Source organism: Pyrus communis, chromosome 15 (assembly GCF_963583255.1).
Source record: "Pyrus communis chromosome 15, drPyrComm1.1, whole genome shotgun sequence".
NCBI lineage: Eukaryota > Viridiplantae > Streptophyta > Magnoliopsida > Rosales > Rosaceae > Pyrus > Pyrus communis.
Genome location: NC_084817.1, coordinates 5,470,327 through 5,498,243, shown reverse-complemented (window position 1 = coordinate 5,498,243; position 27,917 = coordinate 5,470,327). Strand labels below are relative to the sequence as shown.

The following is a 27,917-nucleotide window of genomic DNA, read 5'->3' as shown; positions in this document are numbered from 1 at the left end:
TCAAAAAAAAAAAAAAAAAAAAAAAAAAATCTCAATACACACACCTTTTCAGACTTTGACACCTTTCACCAAATTGAATCTGGATCGAGATCACCTTTGGTGACGGCTTGGCTGATTAACAATGATTTTTGGGACATCACCATTAACATTTAAGCGATCAACATCCTCACAAACTTAATCTTAGAGAGCTTGTTAGGCACTTCCTTGGTGATCTAGTGACTCAAAGAACGGCAATGTCTCCTTTGAGATAATGAGGTTATAACCAAGGTGCATCTATTATGGGTTGAAAACTATTTTCAAATTCCATCCTAGGCCTTGGTTAAGCCTTGTGCCTTTGAGAATTTATGGAAATGATTTCTTTTCGGAGTAGGTCTTACTATAAGAAAAATAAATTTCGTTGTGCAAAAAGGTATTTAGACAACTTTTTAGATTAATTATTAAACCCACATCAGCACACAATAAAAAAATTTACAAAATTGTGACAGAATGATCATATTGATTTGTAACAACTATTTTCAAGGACTACATTCATCGATTTTCAAATTTATGAACCATCTTGATGGTGTGTGTCAATTTCAGAGACCATTTGTGATAAAAATAAAAAATAAATAAAATAATAAAATAATAAAATAAAAACTGTAAATCTTGTAGGCCAATTTATGTGTCACATCAACACTTAACGGAAATTTTAACATAATTGTGACGGAATGACCACATTAATTTGCGACACCTATTTTCAAGGAATACATTGATTGATTTTTAATTTAAGGGACCATTTTGATGGTGAGAGTCAATTTTATGGACCATTTGTGATAAAAACCTTAAAAAAAATCATAAAAATTACCAAATTTTTTTTTTTTTTTAAACTTACAAAGTTCATAGACCTATGAATAATCAAAGATAAAATTACTCCACCCTCTCTCTTAAAAAAGTTGAGATTCTACCATAAAACCAATTATGAGAAGTAGCCAAACTACTTATAAACACATACAAAGTCTCTCCTCTCATCAATGTGGGATTCATTTTCAACATGTTTCCTCACGTGTGGCGAATTTTCAATGTATCATAATATGTAAAAATAAAAGGTAGTCTTTCTTAGTTCTGTGGATTTCTTAATTATTTGTACGTTTCATCTTTGTCATGTCGCCAATTAAAAATAAAGGAAAACTAATGAAAAGGGTTTGAAAACTTTGAATTTTAATGATAAAAACAAAATAAAGGGTAAAGTGAATAGTACCAGGATTGACATTTTAGTGTAAAAATATAGTTTTTCGTTAAAATAAACAGTATCGTGGGCTTTTCGTTAAAACTCCCTAAAAATAATTGAGCTCGGAATCATTGTTCTTGGTAACATTACTCTAGCCCAACCGATTGCCACCCTTTGGTAATCTTTAATACCTGCTCTTATTGTGTGCTAGTACCTTCATATTAATTACTGTCTGCTGGTATATCTTCATATTACTTTGCTTGTATATCTTCGGTTACTTTACTAACCACAACACTAACTCTTCTCAGGTTCGCTTCATGAACTACGCCCATATGGGAAATGATTTCGTTGTTAGATGGACAATCTTCCCTGCTGATCCTGCAACTTGCTTTTCTGCTGCGAAAGCGATCGTAATAGGTCTTCTGTTGCTGGGTTGCTGGATAACATGTACTTAGAGCTGGAGCTTTTTCCATTTTCTGACTAGAGTGTTGACACATTCCTTACTCAAATTTGCAGGGCATGATGCTGCGCTTAAAGGAACATCATATGCAGCTTCCTCAGAAATTTGGAAGTTATCAGTTGGTCAAAGTGAAGGCTGAGCCTCGAAAGAAGCGGTATGCTACTTCACCCGGCGTTCTTTTCACTGGAATGGAGTATCTGGTTTTGGAAATTTGATTTGAATTCTTCATTCATGTATTCATGATGGTAACTTCATGGACGTTGTCATTGCTAGTGGATTTTCTCTTTCCTTTCATTTCATGTTTCTTTAACCAGTTTAGCTTTCCAATTTTGCTACAAAGTTATACTCGAATGATTTTTTTCGTTGGTAAAATTGGACTGCGTTGGAGAATTGCAGGTCATGGTGCGAGCAACACTCTTTGGCGGTGGTAGTTGGAGCTATAGTTACCTCGGTTGTTGGATTATTAGCAATAGGGACGTAGCTGGTTAGGAAATATAGATTGCAAGAGATCGTTTCTTATGAGCCTGATGGTGCCAGTGCCATTGTTCCTGAGCAAAAACTTCAACCGCTTAGATAGTAACTTTCGTACCAATGTAGTTAAGAGTTTCTTTGACTCACTGGAGAATCCGATTACGGACAGCTCAAAAGCAATACAGACACCGGGGCATTGAAGCCGAACGTTCGGAGGAGGATGAAATCTGCAATTCCTCTGTGCATTAGAATATCAGTATAGGAAAATGGATAGACAAATAGGTGATAGAATATATGTGTGTTTTACTTGGAGGTACATATAAAGATACTCTTCGGAGTTTCAGCTAATTTGTATATGACTTGTCCTTTCGGTTCGGTTCAACGGCAACTCCGTTGATTTTCAGGGTCAGTGCTTGGATTCAAGTCCAAGTCTTGCGTAGTGAAGTAAAGTCAACGCATAGTATCAGCTGTAAATCAACGGCACTAAGCCATTTGTTCACCAAACTATAGCAAATATGAGAGCAAATTATTTTAAGTTTATGAACGTTTGACCAACATTTCGATTCGTCTTTTTGTTATAAATTATTTATGGAAGGAAAAGGCACATATTTACCTGCACACTCTGTTTGTCTATGTCTGTTAGTTCTGCTTTGATTTTTTTTTAATTTAAATTTAAAAAATAAATAAAAATGTGCAAAGGGAAGAATTTCGGAAACTACTTCGTATATGGGATATAAGTAGAAAAAAAATGAGAGATTAAAGGGGTGTAGTTTATAGAGAATTTTGTAGAATTTTTAAAGAGACAGACTTTTACTAATTTAGTAGATTTTGAGATGTAATAGACTTTTACTGACTATTATAAACTCTATAAATTTTTATATTTTATTGATATTCTTTTGTGGAAAATAAATGAGTTAAATGATAAACTTTTGCAAAATTCTACAATGCTATAATATTTTAATCTTTTGTGTATTGTCATAGATTTTTTTTAATGACCAATTTATTAATAAGCATTATTATTTTTCAGTTTTCATTATTAAAATGGTGGTAGTAGAGTTGGTATTTTTTGTGGCAGCAATAATAGCAAAGGTGGTGATTGTGGTGGCAGGGTAATGTTTGGGTGGTGGAGTAGCGATGGGGGCAGTGGTGATGGAGTAGTGATGATGGTGGTAAAGGTGGCAATTATGGTGATGGTAAAGTGGTGGTCATAGAAGGGGTGGTGATGATGGTCATGGCAATGATGGTACAATAATGGCGGCGGGGATGGATGAGGAAGTAATGATGACATGGTGGTGGAAGTGTTGATAATGGTAGTCATCGCATTATGTTGGGTGGTGTACTATATCCTCAGAAAATAGAGAAAAATGAAATCCATTAAAATCTTATGGGATAGGTAGGATTTGTTATGACAAAAAGCTTGCCATAAAAGCACTCAAAATCCATGACTCTTGAAAATCCTTTAAAATTTTAACTACATGGATTTTTGTAGACTCACAAAAACATAGAAATTTTAGACTTTTTGGAAGTCATAAAAGTCTTTATTTAATATAGGTGATTTTCGTTGACTCCTTAAAGGTTTTATATATCAAATACACTTGAATTTGAGAGTCTAATAAAGTTCATCAAACACAATACACCATTTTAAGCATGAAGGAATGATGGTGGGTGAGACGTGGAAAAAATGTATGTACATAAAATGAAAACTAAAAACTTGTCATCAGTTTCAAATTTTATTTCAAGCTTCCTTTATTTCTCCATCTTTCCTTTTCACCAATTTTCTTTATTTGTTATTTTCCTCCACTTAGATTTATTCCCTCAATGATTGTAAAAAAATAAAAACAAAATCGTTATAATCATGCTGTAAACGGTAAATGGTACGTCCATGACACAAATCATATGAGTTGCATCAACTTGAGGGATCTAATTGTTCTACCAAAGGCTTGCTTTTTGCGGAAATTATTGTGAGAGACAAAATTTTGTCCTTGGAAGGGAAAACCCTACCAGCACAGGCATTGGTTTTTCGTCTAAAAGTGCCAGCCACAGCTGGATACTGTCCTTGAGGGGGCAAGGGGAGTTTCTGTTTTTCTTCTGAAGAAGGCAACCAGAGTAGCTAGTTATATCTGCCTATGTGATCTGTAAGTTGAAGGCTGTTCACAGTGGGGCATCTGTATATGCTAGCTGCAAAGCAACAACTGGAACCTAATGAGTAGACTGCAAGTCATTTCCACATTCCTCTTTACCGGAAAATAGAAAGAGAGTGTAGAAAACAAAATCGAGTGTTGGAAACTACTTCAGATAAAAAATTAGGTTCGACACCGGTTCACTTGTTTACAAAGGAGACGGAAATCTCCTCAACACTACATAACATTAATTGATACAGAAAATAGATAATTGAGATTGAAAATAAAAGATCTTTAACAGTTTGAAAATCAAATCTAATGGTTAAAACACATCTAACACTGAATGATATGTAGTGCTGAAGCTACACCTACTGTAATTTACTAGGAATATTTCATTGAATGTGTGATACACAATTCTAAGTAGTTGGATGGTCCGACCATTCAAGCCATGGCATTACTTGGTGAGATCAGAATTTGTTTTGATGAGAACAAGTCAGTAACAAGCTGGGTCTTGCAAATATATATGACGTGGCAAAGGATCAATCGGAGAGTTAACTGGGTTTCATGATTCTGGATCCTCTCCGGGTCCTCTTTGTGAGAATTCTGGAAATCCGTGAATCGTGTCCGTTTATCGTACATCGTGCGGTCAGTTTTTATCAGGTATTGTTTGTATTTAATTTTAAATAATAAAATTTAAAATAATTTCTAACCGTACGATATACAATATGCGGATCTCTGGGATCCTCACAAAGAGGATCCGAAAAGGATCCTTATTCGGGTCTCATAAGAGTTGGAGATGGGGATGCATGACAAAATGGCCTCTGAAGAGATGAGACGTACAATATATGCATGTGAAATTGTTACGTCTTTGCCCTGCATATCTGTCAACCTGTCCCACAAAGTCTTTTCTTTGAATTTTCCAACCAATTGTATAATCTCTTGTACATCCTTCACCAGATCCACCAGCATGTCCCTCCTTTATATGAATATATATGGAAGGTTTCCCGTCATTGTTTGTGATCCGATACAATAATGCAATATCATATGTAAGTTCTTCTATACATTGTATTATAGAATCGAAACCCCTCGTAGTAGTAAATCCATTCATATAAGTTGTTCCCCCTCCATGGCTTCATATACATATGTGTGTGAATTATGAGTTTCTCATCAATTTTATATATGAGTTCACCGTTATGTCTAAAAAGTTCATATTACTAGAGAGAGAAACTCGAACACGGGACTTGAATGCATGAATGAATGACCTTAACCGAATTAATCTTAAAATTAGCAGGAACGGTATTAAATATTAATGCTTGCTTACAATGGCGGAGGGTTCTTCACTCTTGCTAAATTATTACTGAAATATCATTATTCTTGAAAAAGAATGAAATACAACCTTAACATACGAATCTCCACTTTACTCACTTGCTTAACATGAAATAACTAACTCTATGCATAAATATAATACTAATAATAACAATAATTTGCTTAACATGAAATCGAATTTGGCATTGACACAATATCAACTTTCGTTAATATTTTATTAGGATACGTCCCAGGCACAAATGCATACCAAAACCACCTCAAAGGAAAAAGGAATCAATTAAGGGCACTTGCTCTCGCCCTTGGAGTTTTTGAGGTCCCTGTAGCAAGGGCACTCGTCCTTGTTCCCATAAGTCAGCGATGGAACGCATCGACATTTCTCACAACAGATTCCACAGTACCTCAAGCACCTGTCCTTATATCCAGCTTTTGAACATCTCACCCCACACTTGGAGTCACAAAAAGCTGCAAAATTCGCATGCAAATAGGTTAATTAGAACATCATATATATATATATATATATATATATATATATATATATATATATATATATTATCACATAATTTACTTTGACAAAACTATATTCTAAATACTCTATTTGACAAAAGAATACCCGAATTAGATAGTAAGAAAGCGAACACACTATCGTCACTAATTAATAACTCATATTTTACCGTATATTCTTAGTTTTAGAAACAAATTAAGAGAGGAAAAAAAATGAAACAACAATATTATGAACTCGAGAAATATCGTTAATTAATTACATAAAAAGAGTAATTAGGTGGAAAAAAAGAAGAAGTAAGGATCGTACGAGAAACAGCCATTGATGCCTCAAAGAAAGAGAAGGTGAGGACAAGGCAAACAAGCATAAAGGTTGCAGAGAGGAGCTTCATTTTTGCCAAGAAGAAGATGAGAGCGAGATTCAAGATGGAAAGATTCGTATTCCAGTGAGCAAAGGAAACGTTTTTTTTTTTTTTTTTTTTTGGGAGTGTGTGGTACTTTAGACGTGAGAAGTAAGGAGTATTTATAGTACGAGGGATTGGTAGGTGAAATAAAATAAAGAAGATTATTGCGTCAACGTAAAAATAAAATAAAGGGTGGTGCAACTGGCGGAGCTACTCACAAAGCTAAGGTTGGCTTTAGCTCAGGAAGGTTTTTTTGTAAACTCATGTTTTAATGACTTATGTTAATGCATGAAGCTTATATAGCCACTCAATTTTAGTATAGGCTATTACTTAATGTACATTTAGTGCATGATAGGTAATAAATAATATTTTACCCGATAAAGATCATGTACATTTTAGGCTGACCTGAGACCTAGTATCTATCAAGAGTCAAGCTCAACTACACAAAAGATCCTAACCACTACTATAATCTCCAAACTTCCCTTCTCAATAATCCAACCATTTCCAACGGGTAGTCCTCAAATTTCTATTTCATTCCTCACATAACATGCATAATCAACTAATCATCCAAAAAATACATTAAGATTCAGTTCGCATTCAGAATCAACATTCATATCCAAATTATATCATACAATATGTTATAACAATAATAAGAAGGTTTCCCAGAACCACCCCACCACCACCTCCACCTTGATTCAAAGTTAAAATGAAGCTCTACGTCATTGACTTACACCTTGGTCCAATTCGCGCGTTCGTAATCACATGGTGCAAGTCAGCACTAAACTAAATAATGATAATTTCAATCGTACACCCAATCTAAGAGTTAGAATATAAGAGACGTGTGTGTATATATGTCTGTACATGTAAAACTTATATCCATTCAATTTCAAAACTAAAATAGTTTACATAAATACACGTATGTATACATATAAGGCTCATATATAAACCCGTATATATGTATCATATCAAACAAACTAAAAGCACAATTTATTTTAAAGTTGTTTTGGTAAATCAGATTTCATTAAACCAGACAGACCAAAACCTGTTTCTGATTCACTTGACAACAAAACAATTACTTATTTTTCATCTTATTGAATTCAGGACCTGTCAGTAGTGAGAAGTAACTCAAAGTTTTGGTAAAGTAACATAAGTAGTTGATATAGAGTGTGTATAGGGATAGGATAAAGAGACAAACATTTTGACCAATATTTTTACATTTTTTTTAGTCTTTAGTTCACATGACACACACACACACACACATATATATATATATATATATAACACACACAGATACATATATATATATATATATATATATATATATATAAGAAAACCATTTCAAAGTGATATACAATACATAGTTGTTTGGAAAAGTACAAATCTCTAAGTGAATTGTATTTGTCAAACCATTAAATAAAGTGCATGTCAAGAACAGACTAGCAATTTGTATACAAAAAGAAACATTAAGGGGGTATCCAATAAACTGAAACCATATAAACCTAGTTCTGGAATACAGATACCATATAGAAAATCACCAAATATTGAACAAGAGAGATATAAAATAGCTGTGGAATGACTAAAAGAAAATATGGAACCTTTACCCCATTTTCAGCAAGCTACATATACCACGGGCCAGGAAGCACCTCTCCATCTCACCGCTTCTGGTTTCTTAGCCCTTATGCTTATCTTATCCTCTCTCTCTCTTTCTACGACTCTATGTCATCAAAATTTAGTTTGCATAAGGAACGCTACACTAAGAAAATAACTAAACAATTGAAATGATAAAGCAGGGAAGAAGGGAGTTTGTTCGAACAAGGTGATATTTTTTTTATTTATTGAACAAACGATATTATCTACACTAAAGGGAAGGGAGTGGGCTTAGCCTTACAATGAGCTAGCAATAATGTACGTAGTTCAAATTCGCATTTGGCGAGAATCGAACGTATGACCTCTCACTTACAAGTGAATAGGAATACCACTAAACCATAGTACTAAATGGCTAGACAAAGAGATTGATTGATATGAATAAACAAAGATGTTATAGCAGATATTTTTTTGTAAAGGGGACCAGCTGGTGGCTTCACCACAACAGTTCATCCTCTTCGGGGCCAAAAAGACTCATAAAGGCATTCCAGCCTCTCTTGCCACCGTCGTGCAATTTACCAGCGCCAGGAATAATAATAAGTTACACAGTATTTATAGCAAAGCTAAAAGAACAAACTAGCAACCACTTAGTAATACAGTCCAGTGGTAGTCCTCTTCACTTATAAATGAGAGGTCTTATGTTCAATTCTCGCCAAAGACGAATTTGAATCATATTATTATTGCTCGCCCATTATGAGGCTTAGCCAACTCCTCCAACCTTTAATGTAAACAACATCGTTTGTTCAACACACAAAAAAAAAAAAAAAAAAAAAAAAGAACAAACTAACATAAAGTAAGTAAAATACGTCGGCAACAAGAGAAGAAAGAGATGGTTCAATAAACAGAGAGATAATATGACAACAAAAAAAATAACAGAAAGATAAGAAACACTTGGGCAGCAAGGTATAGATAATTACCACCAATTTGCAAATAAATTTTATTATCAAACGTAGATTTGTAAATAGCATGTAAAACGTGGCTAACAAATGATTTGTTTCTTTGTTAGGATAACCATAACGATAAATAAATATATTTTTAAGATATGAATGAGGATCATTTTAGAACTCTAGGAGAATAGATGTTTTAGGGCGGGATCTAAAAGCTCTCCAACGTGTTGCAGAGCCTTCGGCCGTGAGAGGGGAGGGTCCTTTGGCTTCCTATAAATATCGGCAAAGGAAACTAAAATACCACAAAAAGTTTTAGGTTCAAAACAAGAAAAACCAAGTATTTCCTTCAACAATAATAAAATATTTTTTAAAACACAGGTCTTCACACGTACCAATAAATAATGTATATGAAATCGGATGTATCAAAATTAAAAATAATGTACCAATATCAACAATATATGCTAAATCAAACTACCAAAACCGCAAATAAACATACCAATCAATGATTTTTACAAATTCAAATGTACCCAATATATAATATACATAGTATGTCAACAACTATAAGTAAAAAAACAGCAAAGAAAAATAGTTTGACAAAAAAATTGGAAAAAAATACACAGTACATTTTATGTTGGATCACCAACCATTAGGGAAAAAAACAATAAAAACAATCCATTTGGAAAAGAGATAATGTTTAATGTTGTAGGACAAATTTTTTTATTTTGATCGATAAAACATATTGAAAAAAGAGATAATAGAGTTAATAACTAATATCCCACTAAATCAGGAAGAAAAAAAAAACAAAACACATCAAACAACTAATAGGGTTCAAAAATTAATAATAATTAATTAATATTTTATTTAAAAAAAATACAATAATTACATGTAATTTAAACTAACAGAGAATGCTGAGTTATCTGTTGGTGAAAACACCTTAATTAAATCTTGAAAAGACACCAATATTTAGTCTAAAACATATAAAAAAAAATTGCAAGGGATTCTAGATTCCTCTTTAAATTAAGAATCAGAGAAGTTTACCAAAAAAATTAAGTACTAGAGAATAGTTCTTACAAAGGAGATTATTGCTTCAACATTAAATAGGAGATTAATTTCACACAATGAATCTATTAAGGCAGTTTTGGATAATTTTTGTAAAGGGATTCTCAAATGTTCTTGGAGATTTTATACTCTCAATTTAATAAACAATGGGTCAACATGATTTGACAAAAATAAGGGTATTTTTATCATTTAATCCTTATATAGTAGATATTTTTCACGGAATGATCAAAATGATTGATGATGGACAAACTCAGGATCTATCAATTTCAAATCTCAATGACCAAAATGAGGAGTTATGTCAATCTCAGAAAACATTTTGACTAAAAAAACCTACTTTAAAATATAAGAAATCCTAAAGTGTACCAGAATTTTCATAACAAAAGAGGGTTGAGAAGCCGACTAGAATAAGAGTGCATATAACCCCGGAAACAACAAAAAAGAAGAAATTAGGCCATCTCCAACCGAAGGAGGGCCAAAGGGCTCGTTTTAGCCCTCTGGCTCTCCAAGAAATTAATATTTTAATGAATAGTGTAGGATCATACTTTTTACCATCTCCAACCGAGGGTCAAGCATAATTTATTATTTAAATTTAAAAACTACAACAACTTAAATTTAGAAACTACAACTTATATTTAAAAACTACAACTTAAATTTAAAAACTACAACAACTTAAATTTAAAGTCCATAATTAATATCATCTTCATCATCTACCATTGTAGGAGTATAGTCAGAGGTAAACAACTACCGTCGGGCCATAATTTCCCTCTTTTTCCTAACAAAATAGGCCTTACTCATTGGAGTGTAATCCGAAGTGTTCCTTTGCATATTCCTATCAACCATCTCTTCTTGTATTTGTTTGGCCCGTTCTTCATGCCTACGGTTCCTTTCTTCCGCGGCAATGGCATTTTGCTCCACCATTAATCGCAATGACATCGCCACTTCCTGTTGAGCGGCGTAATCATTGCCTTACCTTTTTCGTTCAACCTTCAGGCCTTGTTTCGTCCCATAGTGTCACATCCCGCCCCGGGGGGGACCACTTCCCGGGCTCACTCCACCACCGTAGCACGATATTGTCCGCTTTGGGCCCCGACCACGCCCTCACGGTTTTGTTTCTGGGAACTCACACGAGAACTTCCCGATGGGTCACCCATCCTGGGAGTGCTCTCGCACGCTACTCGCTTAACTTCGGAGTTCCCATGGAACCCGAAGCCAGTGAGCTCCCAAAAGGTCTCGTGCTAGGTAGGGATGGGAATATACATATAAGGATCACTCCCCTGGGCAATGTGGGATGTCACACATAGCCCTAGGTATGGAACCTTCACCCGAAGACGGATTTTCAACCCTTATTTCTTGAATGGTAGGAGATCCATCTTCATCCCCATCTACAGCTGAGGATACAGTTTCGAACACTAGTGTAGGACCTACCCTATGTTGTGGTGGATCTTCAAGTAACACCCACCCTTTACAAATTTCCCAACAACCGTGATACTGAAAGGGTTTCGAGCTGCCCTCCATATACAATTCCTCCGTTTGGCGTACCTAGAAAATATAATTACAAAAAATAATGGAAATTAAATGTCATATAATTACAAAAATTAAAGGAAATTAATTTATGAAATCAAATGTAATATAATTAAATATAATTACATAAATGAAAGGAAATTAATTTATGAAATCAAATGTAATATAATTAAATATTTAAAATAAATTGTGAAAACATACTTCGTCATACTAATTGGCACCGCTTTCATTTCTACTTGCTACTGCTAATAGTGCTTGATGCCATTTATTCAAACTTGGATGAAGATGTTTATTCTATCTTGAAGAACAACTCTCGTGGTTTCAGGTATTCGGTGGAGTGGTGCCTTTGTAGAACTCATAGTATTTTTTGGACATACGAGTCCAAACACCTTTACTTGTTTGAGAACTCCCCCTCACATGATCTTCCGAGACCCATCTATAAGCCCTGCAAAGAGCTTCATCTTCTTTTTAGGTTCAAGCCCTACTTTTCATTGCAGATGAGGCCATTTGAAAATTATTGAAAAAATTGAAGGAAAGATTATTGGAAGAGGTAAGAAAATAGAATGTGAATAATTGAAATAGAATGAAGTGAGATAGTATGGAATGGTGAAAATTATGTGACAAATAGTGTAGGAATGGCTTAGGAATTTATAGGAAAAAATGAGAATTTTTTTAAAAAAATTTGGCCGAAAAAAAAAAAATATATATATATATATATATATATTTCAAATCCAACGGTAACTGACGTCAACTAGCCGTTGGTTTTGAAATTGTGGCCCGGCCCGGGGCTAGCTAGCTGGCTAGGTTGGGCCAGCTGGTTGGCCCTTTGGCCCTTTTTTATCCCATGAGGGCCTGAGGCCCACGAGCCCTTTGGCTTAGCCCTCAGTTTGAGACAGTTTTCGGACTATTTTCGGTCCTTTGGCTCTCTGGACCCTTCGGTTGGAGATGGCCTTAGTCAATTTCATGCTGACCACAAGTCAATGTTAAACGTTTTCAAATTTGCCTATGCCTCCTTTTAAGTGGCATTACATTGGATTGGTACGTAACAAGTGGACTTACACCAAAAAAAAAGTGCCAAATAATTATGTAAGCTACGAAACGCGTTTAGTATCTTTCACTAAAATGGAGAGACGGCTAAATAACAAATAAGGTTGTAGGTAAAGGCAAAGAATGGTATACATCAGCATGAGTTGTATGATCAGATTTGTGAGAGAGACCGTCAGATGGTTAATGTATTTTACATAAATAGATAGTCACTTATGCGTGGCAATAAACTCGTTCTTACAAGATGTTCTCCTTTTATGTAGATGAGTTATGAGCTTCTCATTAATTTTATACAATATTTCATTGTTACAAACAAAAATCAATTTTAGAGAGAGAGAGAGAGAGAGAGAGAGAGAGAGAGAGAGAGAGAGAGAGAGGCAAATACGGGGCCTTGAATGCATGAATGAATGGTCTTAAGACTCTTAACTGACTTAATCTTAAAATAAGTAAGGAACATTGTTAGTGCTTGTTTACAATGACAAAGTTGTTTCAGTCTTGCTAAATTATTACTAAAAGAGAAATGTTGAGGGAACTCTCTTAAAGTATAACTCTCTATGAATTCTCTGTCACTTCACAGTAACGTCGATTCATGTGCCAATATTATAAAACATTATGTCAAATGTTTTTGGAAAGTTCCACTTTTGTCAGCATTCTTTTAGCATTTCTCTTACTGAAAAATCATTATTCTTGGAAAAAAAAAAAATGCACCTTGACATTGGTACGAACCTCCACTTTATTCACTTAACTTGTATGAAATAACTAACTTTATACATACTAATAATAACAATAATCTGCTTACATGAAATCGAATTTAACATTGGCTTAGATTAATAAATAAAAATTACACAATAATATCAACTTTCGTCATTATTTTAGTAGGGTACGTCCCAGGCACGAATGCATATACCAACACCACCACAAAGGAAAGGAAATCAATATTAAGGGCACTTATCCTCGCCCTTGGAGTTTTTGAGGTCCCTGTAGCAAGGGCACTCGTCCTTGTTCCCGTAAGTCCCCGATGGAACGCACTGACATTTCTCGCAACAGATTCCACAGAACCTCAAGCACCTGTCCTTATATCCAGCTTTTGAACATCTCACCCCACACTTGGAGTCACAAAAAGCTGCAAAATTCATACAATTAGATTAATTAGTTAATTAGAATACCATATATGCATTTTACATAACTCATTTTGATAAAATTATAGTCTAAACTACTCTAAATTAATTGACAAAAAAGTACTCGAACTAGACCGTAAGAAAGTGAACACACTATCCTGATGATTAATTCACATTTGCCGTATTCTTAGTTTTAGAAACAAACTAAGAGAGGAAAGAACAATATTATGAACTCAAGAGAAACATGGTTAATTAATTACATAAAAAGAGTAATTAGTTGAAAGAAAAAGTAAGGATCGTACGAGAACCAGCCATTGATGCCTCAAAGAAAGAGGAGGTGAGGAAAAGGCAAACGAACATGAAGGTTGCAAAGACGAGCTTCATTTTTGCCAGGAAGAAGATGAGACGTTGAAGATGGAAAGATTCGTATTCTAGTGAGCAAAGGAGAAGCGTTTTTTTTGTGTGTCTGTGTGCATGGTGCTTTAGACGTGAGAAATGAGGGTTATTTATAGTACGAGGGGTTGGTAGGTGAAATAAAATAAGAGAGATTATTGCTTAAACGTAAAAATAAAATAAATGGTGGTGCAACTGGCGGAGCTCTACTCACAAATCTAAGGTGGGTTGTTGCCTAGGAAGGTTTTTCGTAAACTCATGTTGTAATGGCTTGTGTTAATGCTTGAAGCTTATATAAAGTACCCAATTTTAATACATGTTATTATTCAATGTATATTTAGTGCATGATAGTTAATAAATAATATTTTTTTATGCTAAAAATAATAAATGAGTTTTCTCTCCCTTCCCCATCCGTTTATCCTATTCGTTATTAAAAAAAAAGATCATTTACCTTATACAATCTAGCCTCTGTGCTTCTTACTCAAGAAACGAAAAGAAAATTTTCTTTTGAATCCTCCAAAAAAACACTTATCACTACAATTTTCTTACTTTCCGTTGAGATTTTCCAATGAATGTCACGTTTGGTACATTCTTAATCTCTTTATTTACTTATTCTTGAATTAATTAGTAGGTTAATTATTTATTTGAATTTGTTGATAAAGGTTACGACTTTGAGAATAATTTATATTCCGTTGTTGTTGTTTAATGTTGATTATTATATAATTTTATGTAGGCAAATAATAATAATAATAATAATTTTATACTACTAATTTTAGCTAGCCCACCCAATATTAAAATTCTGGCTCCACCTTTGATGCTATTCGTGTATCCATTTTTACCTCTCACACACCCCAATCAATTTCTGGCCGTCGAATCAAATAAATTGAAAAAAATCAACGGGCAAAAACTGACAAGGGTGTGTGGGAGGTGACTACCCTAAAATAAATAGGAGATTGATTTTAGACAATGAACCTATTGAGCATCCCCATCGAATATGATATGGCAAAATTTAATTTTTAGACTAAATTTGAAAAGTAAATTATGTGTCATCAATAAGAAACAAGCACGTTAATCAATAACTAAGATATAATTTAATCATCAACTTCCATGTTATTTAATTTACAAAATTAAGTCTACAAATTTTTTCCAAATTTAGTCTCCCTATCCTTATCGATGTATCAAATATTTATTTTATTAATATATTGGCCCCATAATTACTATTAAAAGATAATTACAATTGATTTTAGCTATCATTCTATTATTTGTCAATGGGAACATGTATTATTTTTTGAAAGTGAGTAAAAAATAAATTAAAAGCACTTTTTTTTAGTACATCGATATTTTTACCCTAAGAGGAGGTGGAGTTCAGCTAAATCACACTATTGGCAACCTAATTTGGTATCGAATTCTCCATCCATGAGAGTCAAACCGAAGATTTCTCATTTCTAAATGAAGAGAAATATCACAAGATCGTAGTATTGAGTGGCAAATTAAAAGCACTTAGCTTCATCTTTGTTTACTGGAAAAAAAGACAGTTAGAAAACAATGAGTCAAATAATCATCTGCCACGTCAATTATGACATCTCTATTCGAGAACTTTGATATCTTTAGTTCAAGTTGACATATTTGACATCTTACTTTAAAATATAAAATATCCTAAAGTGTACTAAAATTTTCATAATAGAGAAGGTTGAGAAGCCAGCTGGAGGAGTGCATATAACCACGGAAACAACAAAAACGAAGCACTTAGTCAATTTAATACTCACAAGTCAACGTTAAACATTTTTAAAAACCTTCTTTCAAGTGGCATTAGTTGGATTGGTACGTAACAAGTGGACGTTAACAAAAAATAAAAATAAAAAAATAAAAAAAAAATAGTGCCAAAAAATTATGTAAGTTGCGAAACGCGTTTTGCATCTTTCACTAAAATGAAGAGATGGCTAAATAACGAGGGTTTAAGGTAGAAGCAGAGTAGTATACATGAGCTTGAGTTGTATGATTATATCTGTGGGGAGAGACCGTCAAGTATTAATGCATTTTGCATAAATAGGCTGTCATTTATTCGTGCACAAGCGATTATCAATCGTTAATGTATAATAAGTCTTGCATGAATAGACGATTACTCATGAGGGTCTGGCCTTTCTTTTAGGGGGTTTTGAACATTAGTCCTTACAAAATATTAAAATTAAAAAATAAAAAATAAAAACCTATTACTAAATTACATATTCAATTTAATCCCTTGAAGTGTACTTTTATTAAAATTTATATTCAATTTTTGTTATTTAATTTGTATTTTTATTTAATCTCTCCACATTAAATTTTAATTTTATTAATATGCACATATTTACTTCTTTAATTATAAAGAACATAAATGAGAAAATATTAAAAGAACTTTGTGATACAAAAATATGTAAATATGCAAGTGTACAGAAATGACTGTACCGAAATATAGAAAATTGACTTCTTTATACCAAAATATTTGTACCTAAATGTTTATACCTAAATGTTTGTACCGAAATATATTATAATGAACCTGAATGTATGTACTGAAATGTATTATATTGAATTAATGTATCTAAATGTATATACCGAAATGCACGTACCAAAATGTATGTACCAAAATATAGTATATTGAATTAATGTACCTAAAAGTCAATACCCAAATGTGTGTACCAAAATGTACATACTAAAATGCATTATATTGAATTAATGTACCTATATGTTTGTATCGATGAATATACCGAAATATTTAAATGTATTAATATACCTAAATGAAGAACATACAAAATTGGAATATATTATAAAAAAAATTAGTTTTCCTAGATTTAGACATTAAAATATATTATGATGAATGAAATGAAAATTAAATTTAAATGTAATTAATACATTAAAAAGGAAAGAAAAAGATATATAAAACATCAAAATATAAATAATAAATGAGATGATTAAATTTATCAGGGACTAAAATTGGATTTTAATCTTACAAAAGGTTATAGTCTAAACCTCATATTTTTTTTAAGGATTAAAATGAAGTTTTCCATTTTTATTACTCATATGAATAAATAAGACCTAAGTTACTTAACCTATAAGCCAAGCACTTTGTTGATCACTAAGAAATTCTAGACGGATTTACATTTAGAACACCAAAATCGTGAGCATCAACATGTAGATTCCAAATCCAAGTGGTAGTATCAGGTTCCTCATCTATTGTTCTTGAGAAATGACCCGGTCTCGTCCATTCCTCAAAAGGAGTTTTTCCGGGATCCCTAGCTTCCAGCTGCAAGTCTAAAGTTGAAATAAAACAGAGATCCATAACTTTAGCCTTTTAGTGAATGTGTTTTGTGCCAAAGGAGGATGGTCGGTCCCGTCATTTGCCACTTTTTGACTTTTAGTGTGCTTTCTCTCGTGACATGTCGTTTTAACATTTGCCTGTTACCAAACACGGAGTCAAATACATTCAAAGCCCTTCCTCGTCTCCTTGCAAACCCTATTTTAGTTTGATTTATCTTTCTTTTTCTTTTTCTTTTTGTAAACTGTTTGATTTATCTTTCTTAATTTTAACAAAATGTCAACCGTTCAATTTTAAGACAATGTTAAGAAAGAATCCTCCAAGCTTCCATGTTGCATCACTTAGCTGGCATGGGGCTGACTTCATTTGGGCTTATATGAATTCTAGGGATCGATAGAGATGACAAAATTTATGTTGATCGGAAACTAGACATAACAAAATACAACTTATATCAAGGAGGTTTACTTTGATTGTACCGAGTCATTTTATAATAAAATCTCAGACATGATAGACTAGCAAGTTGCTAAGGGCAATCCTTGACCAACACGAATTAAAATGTTGTAGTTTGTTTCGGACACTATAAGCTGCTCTCACCCGATTGTCTCTAATTTTTGTATATGGACGACCATGCCTAACATGCCTCCTTGGAAAGAACCAAAGAAGCCTTTTTATTAGCCTTAATTGGTATTGCTCATATACTTCATAGGAGTTAAGAGTCACAAGAAACAATTGTGAGATGATGTGATAATATCCATTGATCAAAGGTACGTTGTAACTTGTAAGCGAAGATGTGTTAATGGCAGTTTCCTCACCAACACGGTTTAAATTTAGAGTGCGTGCGCTGTATGGTCCATGCCCTTAAGACGAAAGAAATCGTTATCAAAATATTGAGGAAGATCCGACTGGGAAAAGGTTTATTCTTGCCTACTGGCATCCGGCGGAGCTGGAGCCCATGAGAATATTAGCTTCAGGTCCAACAAGTTATGCATATGGATACTAATTAACAAGATCACAATTGGTGGTTTATATTTCGTCACTCCAGCTAAATTCTGTCTTTTACATGATAATACGTGTTGGAGCATCTCTAAAGAGTTCAAATAAGTACTAACAGTAAAAAAAAAAAAAAAAAAAGACAGCAACAATGTTTTTCAATTGAAAAACCAAATCTGATGAGACATAACATTTGGCAACCCTAGTCTTTGTTGTCAAAATTGATAGCATCTTCAAATCTTTTTTTTTATAATTAATTATTAAATGAATTTTATTAATTTTTATTATCGTTTTTGTTGCAAATATTTATTATAATAATTTAATACAATATTACAGTTAAATTTGACATATCGGGCGAAACAAAAAACTTTAAAACATGCCACGGTGCCATATAGGCTGTCAAACTTAAATTTTATATTTAAAATTTGACATCTCATTTGGAGATACTCTTAAGACCCAATTATTTTGCATCCGAAAAATAGCATATCTCGCAAATAGTGGTTTAAGAGCTCTTGGATACCGTTTCCTTACAAGCCGATTTTTAAGGTCAAGGTCTATTCTTGAGCTGTCTCGGAGAGAATAGTAATAAACTCCTATTTTCAAGTCCTAGAAAAGAGCCTCAACTTGAGTTCGACTCTGTGAGATTTTACGAGCCAATTTTTGGCAAAGTTTTCTTTTTCAATGTGAGATAATTCTTAACGTGTCTTCTCATGTCTGATCTGACTAAGAACTTAACACGTAGACAACGTATATTAAATAACAATTGGATACTAGAATAACATGTTGAGATACAATGAACAAAGAATAGGAACCACCACCTGAACCATGAACAATAAAAGTAGCAATTGAATGTGAAATGTTGCTTTCTTTGGCAGTTGCCACACTTCCAGATGAAATGAATGACCGCCCAAAATTATGACTTCTCTGGTGGTCCGAAAATGGACGTGCCAATCCTTAGGACTCTTTAGAAGTTGGGACAAATTGTATGTCCTAATTAAATGGGTCGTCCGCAACCCATCTCAAGGTCCGGTTGCTGTTAAAAAATGGGGCACTTATTAGGGAAAAAAGAAAAAAAAAATCATTATTGCCATTTAAAATCATGATATTATGGCAGTTGATGCATGAAAAACATCGTTAATGGTTGCATGTGGTAGTCTTCAACATGCATATTTAGTTTACTGTGGAACATTTTCAAAGGTTACCAACTCGCTCTGGCCTAACCGCACTTTTATTTGCATTATTAAAGGGATAATACTTGCATTTTCTTTTTGAGGGAATGAGCAACGTATCTTGACTTTGCAAAATTCATAATCGGAATTGTTCAATTTCTTAATCTTTATTTGAAGATCACCCCTACAAAGAGTTATTTCAATTGAAGATCATTTAGTCATTCAAATATATAGAGCTTATCAACGGTGTATGTACCAAGTAGCATATTCATAATGAATTGTCCATTTATTTTATGTGTTTGAATGATTAAACGATTTCGAATTTAAATAATATTTTATAAAATTAATTTTCAAATGAAGATTAATAAATTGAATGGTTACAATTGTTAATTTTGTTTGGTCAACGAAATGGATTAGAAATTTCAATGTGTGGAATATTGGTATTTTTGCAAAAACATATGACTTGGATGCCTTTCACTTTGGGCCTTGGCAAACCACAGCCTGTTTGAACTGAACTTTTTTGGGCCTGACTTAATTTATGGGCCGACGTCTGATAGGGCCCATTACTTTTCTTCTAGTCTCTTATAAATGAGTGTGAGGTAATCATAACATTTTTTTTAGCTTCTCGAACACTTTCCTTATTTTTGGACATTAAATTGAATAAATCAAGTGAAATCAACCGATTAGATTAAATATGGTGCCTGAAAAGTTAAAAAGTATGTGTTTATCAATGTCCTTCATTGAATAAATGACCCAAATAAAGTAAAATTAGAAAATAAAACATTGAGCAAAAAAGGTCTATAAATCAAAACTCATATTTTAGCTTATAACTACTTATAATTGTACGTTTATGTTCCTATTTTAAATTTGAATTCTATAAACACAAAAAGGAAAGTGCTATCCACATATTTTAGCTTAAAACTATTTATCATTTGTTAATTTTTGCCTATTAATTTTCTTTAATTTATTCAATTCGATAATAAAAAATTGAAACATATTCATAAGATGTAAAAATAAATGTGTAGACAGTATTATCCGTAAAAAAATAGTGAAATGAAAGGATACCTAATTTTGACAAAAAAAAAAAAAAAAGGATACCTAACTTATTCCAATCAATCAAAGTCCTCCCTCTAATAATCCAATCCATGGATAAACAAGAAAAATGGAAACCTAACTTATTTCCGTGATTGGCGTAGCTGCTGTGTTTTCGCCGTTTCAGACTGAGGAGGAAGTGTAGGTGGGGGACACTTTATTTTATTTTCTGTTATTGTCTCCATCAATCAATATAAAATATGAAATCTAAATTGACCAATGTCCATGAGATACTTAAAAGTTGACCGGCTTACGTCAGTTTGAATCAAGAAAATAAAATTATATAAACAACAAGCTCTCACGTTAATTAAGAATACGAGGAAGAGCTATAAAGATTTGGAAACAGACTTTGAAAATTGAGTATTTAGAGCAAAATAGAAGAATTGACACAAAATTAAGTGCAGTGGCGTTGTATGATTCATATAGTTAACCTCACTTAGTGAAAAAAAAAAATATTGTTGTTGTATGAGGGTCCCATTTTGTTGAATAGAAACATTGAAAACTAAAAAGGGATCTTCTCTGGATCCCTTCTACCAAGTCCACTGATCCGAGCCATTGAAATATGATCAAACGGATAAAATTATTATAACTTTTAAAGGTACTCTTTGTTTGTAGCCGTCAGATCAAAATTTCAATGGTTCGGATGAGTGGACTTGGTGGAAGGAATCCGGAGATGATTCCTTTCCTTGAAAACTTGATATTAGTTTAAGTTTATGCATCATATTTAATTTTACTAAACTAGCTAGTTGTTTAACAATATTTTTATGCCAATTATCATAACATGTCTTAAACTTGAGTTTCTTTCATTGATAAATAAGATGTCTAACCATTTCAGGAACTTGAACTTAGTTAAAAAAATATTCATCTTTACACATGAAGTACCAAGTTTGAATTCCTCTCTTAAATATAACTTGTATAAAAATAACGAAGTTGGTTGATTTAATTTTTCAATTTTGCAAAAATCTATATGCTAGTTAGCTCATCCTCCAAAGTCCCAAGACCATTTAGAACCCTAAGAAGTTGACCAAAGTTTTAGGTCTAGACATATAATTGCAGGGGACAAGTAAACTCACTCACGCAGGAAGATTTTGTGGTGGCCTCGCATCGCATGGCAAGAAAATCTATTAAAAAATGACCCCACGAGTTCAACAACCAAGACTTCCTGTTGGGTCTATAACAATCTAGTCTTTGTCACCCCGCTCAAATTCCGCTCCATGTTAAGTGGCTAGGTCGATGGCCATCCTTTAGATTAAGGTTGCAAATTATTCAACAAATGATATTGTTTTGAATCGTAATTATTAGGTTGCAAATTAATGAAAATGTTGAAGATAATACTTAGGTTTATGTTGAATTACTAGATAGTAACATAGTATGTTACGCGTTGGCTTAACATTCTATTAAGTAATCATGATTATAAGTTCATCGCATGCTGGAACAGACCAAAATAAGATTATATATATTCTAATGATGAGAGGGGCCATTCGAGTATATCTAAACAGGTATTATGTTTACATATGGATCCTACACCATTGCATTACATTTAAGATTAAGAATATGTGTAATTAGACCTGCTTTTTACACATCTCTTGTTATTTGGGATGTGACCCTATTCACATCACCGTTGGCTGTACGCATTGGAAGGACAACAATGTTCTTAAAATGCTCGATTGCAAGTGGGCTCACCATAGAAGGAGAAAAGAAAGAGGCCCAGCCGAAACTAAATTAGTTTCAGACTTAAGAGGTTATCTACGGGGACACCCCATAAACTTCCTTATGTCACTATTCCCTCTCGCTCTTGGAAATTTGGAATTACAAACTAGGAAAAGTTTACAATGATACAATCTCCTGATCTTACAAGGACTCTTTAGAAACTATATAACGTGCAGAATTTACTAAACTCTCAACATATTGCTTTGAGTTTAAGCTTACTAATTTGAACGCAGGAGGTTCAACACCGCACAAGTATTCTCTAAAATTTACTTGTTTTGTTGATTATCTTTCATCAGAGTCGTTGAGAGTTTGGTGCTCCAACATGATGCATTATTCAAACGTAAAAGCTCAGTTCACAAGTGAGTTACACGGCACACAATTCTTTCCATGAGTACATAATTTGTTCAATTTATTTCTTCAAAATCATTCTTAACACCTCGAACAAAATTATGTTCGTTTATCTATGAGTTGAAAATTGTTTAACATTTGAGTGCTCCTGCTTATTATATTACGCGAAGAAAAGACATAGATTTTTCCTTTTAAATTTCAAAAAACATAGAATGTATTTATGACGCTTTTAAATTGGCATATTTATCGATTTGCTCTCTGAACTTATATAGAGCTATCAATTTCCCTCATGAACTTTTATAATAAATCAGTTTCTTCCTTGAACTTTAGTTTTAGCTAATTACTCTCCTAAACATTTTAAATTAGCCAATTCTCCCCTTAATGCTAGATTTAAAAAAATTTAATCCACTTTTCCATCTGTTTTGATCACATAGACAACACATGAAAACTGTATGGGGGTAAAAAGAATGGAGATTTTGATGGATGAAAATTGGATAAAATTTTTAAAATCCAATGCTAGGGGAAAATTGGCTTTTTATAAAATTTTAGAGAGTAATCGGCTAAAGTTAAAATTTAAAAAATTGTAAAAAATTTAAAAAGATAATCGGCTAAAACTAAAATTTTAAGAAAAAATTGTCAGCTTAATACAATTACAAAGTAAACCAACAAATACCTCTTTTAAATTTACAAACGACGAGAAGCAGCAGCCCAGCAACAAGCCAACAACTAAACGGCGCCAAACCCCACAGGACCTCATGGCCTCTGCCATATCATATTGGTCCCGAGAAAGATTCTGCCCCCAAATTTTCCAGTTTTCTGAAACCAGAAAAACTTTGAAATTGTCAGGGCATCGTGGTATCGTATTGTATTTCCCTGCTGGCTTCCGTGGCTCTGGCTATGGTCCTATAGGGCTAACCTCCTCCTCCTATGAAACTCTAAATTTGAAGTATATCACATCACATAGTGTCAGTATTTCAAGTCAATAATATTTCGCAACTTAACTAAAGAGTAATCAAATGTAGTTGTAATGTTATTTTTTCACTTGTATAGTTGTTATGCTTGACTATGTAATTATTAGTATTACATAGTCATTGTTAGTATTACTGGGAGTAAATATGTAAAATGTTAGTTCTGTTTAACGCTATAAATACAAAGTGTATGATTAATTATTGTTTAATGAGAAATACAAGTATTATAGTTAAAAGTTTTCTTTCACTCTAAGTTTTCTATGTAATAAGTCTCAATAGTAACAAGATTATAGGTGTGAAAACATGAATTTGATTTGCAATACTATTAGTGTTGCATCCAAAAAACAATTGATTGGATTTGGACGATTGAACTATATCGCTGTTTAATCGAAAGACATTGATTGAGACCATTCTCCTATAAGTACGGTTGGACGATTAATTTGGCACCTAGAGTCAAATAGCCACGTGATTCAGTTGTTAAAAATGTTTCTCCACTATAACGGTGTTTAGAGTTCAAAATAGACTAACATATGTATATTAACTTAAGATAAAGTCACATTCAAACGCATATAAGTTTTTGTCCAAACACACCAACTCAGAAAATGGGGAAGTGGAAAATGACTAAGCCGCCCGCCCTTTTCCTTCTGTCTACCCTCTTATTTGGGTGCCCTTCTCATCCTCTCCTATTTTATGCGGTCACGGTTAAATCACGTTAATATTTTTATGTCAAATTTTTTATAAAGATAATTAAATAAAAAATAATAAAAATATAAAATATTGACATAATTTAACTGTAACTATATAAATACAAAGCGATAAAAAAGACATCCAATCAGGATGGCAGACAATCTTCCATCCTTTTCCTTCACTTCTTCCTGCTGTTTGGCCAAACCCACCTGCCAGACAAAGAAAAAGTTAAAAAGTTAAAACACCACTATTCTCCTTTAATTAGTCATTTAGCAGATAAAGACAAACAAAATAGAAAATCAAAAGAGAAAAATAAGAGGTATCGCAGAATCAAAGAATTTCAGAACGTAAATAAATACAGTTCTCTGCTCTCTCTCCCCCACAGAAGTAGCAGTAGTACTGTGTGCTGCAGTGCTGCTTGTCTGTCTCGCGGCAATATAGTTCCTTAATTTAATCATTACCTCCCTTTTTATTTCCTCCAAAAATCAAAACCCAGAAGTTGCTTTCGCCAAAGCTTCCGTCTTTCTTCTCACTCTCACTTTTCCTGCAAAACCCACAAACTAAAGCTCTCATCTTTCTACATCTTCTGCAGAGTTTTGGGTGAGGGGCAGACTTGTAAAATGGAGAGAAAGCAGGGGTTTTTTTCGGCTTTGAAGGAGGAGGTGACGAGGGGTTTGTCGCCGGGGAGGTCGAGGGCGAAGAGTCCGGCACGGAGCCGGTCCCCAATGTCGGGTTTATTGAGGCGGAGGAGGAACCACCACGTGGCGCAGCCGGAGCCGCTGATGGTTCCGAGATCCGGGAGCTTGAGGCTACCCGAGGCGCTGTCGCCGCTGAAGGAGGGCCCGGATGGGACGGACGGTGAAGATTCGAGGATGGAGGGGAAGTGGGGCCACTGGATGAAGGGGCAGCTGTGCAGGGCTCCTTCCGTTTCGTGCTCCGCCTACAAAAGGTCGGATCTGCGGCTGCTGCTTGGGGTTCTGGCTGCGCCACTCGCCCCGGTGCACGTTAGCACCACCGAGCCTCTGCCTCACCTTAGCATCAAAGACACACCCATTGTAAGTACTTCTCGTTACTTATAAATTTTGCTGATTACTCCTCCAACTCCAATTAATTTCACTGCATGCTGAAAACTTGAAAGGGTCCAAATTTGGGTATAAATTTGACAACTTTGAAAGTTGTAAATTAGTTCATGTTCATTTTTGTGAAAATTAATGTCTCTGTAGATTTTTTTTTTTTTTTTTTTGGGTTGGTTTGGTGAGTTATTATTTTGTTCACTCATTTTCCAAGTTCCTGAAAGAATTAATTAAAAAAAAAAAAAGTTCATTAAGTAGTTTACTATGCATGCCTGAATTATATATATAAAAGTTGGTAGGACATTTTGATTATTTGCTCGACATGTTTATTAAAGTTAGTTCCTTTGACTTTACGCATGCTGATCTCATTATCATAAGGGAAAGAATTTGATGGGTACAGTCTGCGTTGCAACCGGTTGTATACCTCTCGTGTCATGCGATGAGGATAGAAGGATATACAACCGTGGATAGATAAGAATCTCTCGGTTTGGTGGCGATTACGATCTCATTGTGCAGTTATCAGTTTCTTAATGTAAATTATATGAACTGAACTGGAATGTTGAATCCGAATGTTTGATGCAAGTATATCTACAGACTACAGTTGTGAAATCTAAGGCTCTGGGGATTAATTTCATTCCACCATTTACTGGATTGGGGATTAATTTTCGGTTTTTATAGAGACCCTCTAAACATCATTTTTGGATATGTTTTGCAGGAGAATTCATCTGCTCAGTATATATTGCAGCAGTACACAGCGGCATCGGGAGGGCAGAAGCTTCAGAACTCAGTCCACAATGCTTATGCTATGGGAAAGGTGAGAATGATCGCTTCGGAGTTTGAAACAGCTAACAGGGTTGTACGGAACAAGAATTCCTCCAAAGCAGCAGAGTCGGGCGGCTTTGTCCTGTGGCAGATGCATCCAGACATGTGGTATGTGGAGCTTGCACTTGGCGGCAGCAAGGTTCACGCTGGTTGCAATGGGAAGCTTGTGTGGAGGCACACACCTTGGCTTGGCGCACATGCTGCAAAAGGGCCAGTTAGACCCTTGCGGCGTGCACTTCAGGTAAAATGCTAGTCCTACATTGTATGACTCAGTTTTCTTTTTCCATGCACAATTTAATCATTGTGTTTATTTTATTTAATACAGGGACTTGACCCGAGAACCACCGCTAGCATGTTTACCAATTCAAGATGCATTGGTGAGAAGAAGATCAACGACGAGGATTGTTTCATCCTCAAGCTTTGTGCAGATCCTCTGACGCTGAAAGCCAGGAGTGAAGGGCCTGCGGAGATCATAAGGCATGTTTTATTTGGCTACTTCAGCCAGAAAACAGGGCTCCTTGTACACTTGGAAGATTCCCATTTGACCCGCATTCAAAACAACGGAGGTGATGCTGTTTACTGGGAGACCACAATCAACTCATTCCTTGAAGATTACAAGCCCGTTGAGGGGATTATGATTGCTCACTCAGGACGTTCTGTAGTAACCCTATTCAGGTTTGGAGAAACTGCATTGAGCCACACCAAGACCAGGATGGAAGAAGCTTGGACAGTCGAGGAAGTGGCATTCAATGTCCCTGGCTTGTCAATGGACTGTTTCATCCCTCCTGCCGAGCTAAGATTTGCTACTATGAGTGAATCCTGTGAGCTCCCTCAGGATCAGACTGTAAATAACTCCACGGCCGCAAGTGCATATCGAGCGAAGGTTGCATCATTTGAGAAGTCTCATGAAGGCAATGCAAGTAATCTTATGCGGAAGATGGATGTTTAGAAGGATAACTGTAATGGACTGACTTATATAAAAGGTAGGTATGGTAAGATAGAAGCTGAGTTGCGTGCAGAAGTTCTGCATTGGATCGATGTAGTTTCAAACTTGTACATAGTGAGTTGTCTGTAGATTTTCTCAGGTGCCTGGAAAATTGTCGTGCTCGAGTGTAAAATCATTGTGGAATCGGGGCTTGGGGTTTTGGTGCATGATTGAGCTGCGTAACGGAGCTCATTTAGAATCAGTATTCCTCTTAAGATCAGTTACTATTTATGTAAAATTCGTATTTTGTAGACTTTGATTTGGTGCAAAATCGTACTTAATATCTGATTGTCTTCCATGTTCGGTATTGTACCTTTAATGGCACGAAGTCTAAAATGCAGAAAAATTGAAGTTTTAGGAACTGGGATTACTGAAGCTCATGTCAACGTACACGAGTAAAAACTAAAAAAATGTGTTAACAAACGGGTTCTGAGTTTTTATGATTAAGGCCAGTAGTGACACTTTCTATCATAACAAGTGACAATGATTTGTTAGAGAAGGAGTCTTGTCTACGAAACCGTATCTTCTAAGGTTTAAGAATTAATATTGTAATATGATCTTGATTGTATTTCATCATGAGATTTTTACTTACACACAAAGCATATACATTTTGTATATTTAAGTCTTTGTGC

At 34.2% G+C, this 27,917-nt stretch overlaps 3 protein-coding genes across 3 annotated transcripts; 1 reads left to right on the top strand and 2 right to left on the bottom strand.

Moving 5' to 3' along the window:
• Positions 1 to 5,616: 5,616 nt before the first annotated feature.
• LOC137716736 (peamaclein-like) lies at positions 5,617 to 6,549 on the bottom strand. The gene is made up of 2 exons (XM_068456115.1): positions 6,393 to 6,549; positions 5,617 to 6,046 (listed from the first exon to the last, which is right to left on the bottom strand). Exons 1-2 carry the CDS (start codon positions 6,472 to 6,474, stop codon positions 5,862 to 5,864), a joined length of 267 nt encoding a protein of 88 aa, XP_068312216.1. The 5' UTR covers positions 6,475 to 6,549; the 3' UTR covers positions 5,617 to 5,861.
• A 6,873-nt stretch (positions 6,550 to 13,422) lies between these two features.
• On the bottom strand, positions 13,423 to 14,178 carry LOC137716733 (peamaclein). The gene is made up of 2 exons (XM_068456111.1): positions 14,062 to 14,178; positions 13,423 to 13,764 (listed from the first exon to the last, which is right to left on the bottom strand). Exons 1-2 carry the CDS (start codon positions 14,141 to 14,143, stop codon positions 13,580 to 13,582), a joined length of 267 nt encoding a protein of 88 aa, XP_068312212.1. The 5' UTR covers positions 14,144 to 14,178; the 3' UTR covers positions 13,423 to 13,579.
• Positions 14,179 to 24,757: 10,579 nt separating this feature from the next.
• LOC137717801 (uncharacterized) lies at positions 24,758 to 27,614 on the top strand. Its single transcript, XM_068457289.1, has 3 exons — positions 24,758 to 25,460; positions 26,194 to 26,541; positions 26,626 to 27,614. Exons 1-3 carry the CDS (start codon positions 25,026 to 25,028, stop codon positions 27,247 to 27,249), a joined length of 1,407 nt encoding a protein of 468 aa, XP_068313390.1. The 5' UTR covers positions 24,758 to 25,025; the 3' UTR covers positions 27,250 to 27,614.
• Positions 27,615 to 27,917: the final 303 nt, after the last annotated feature.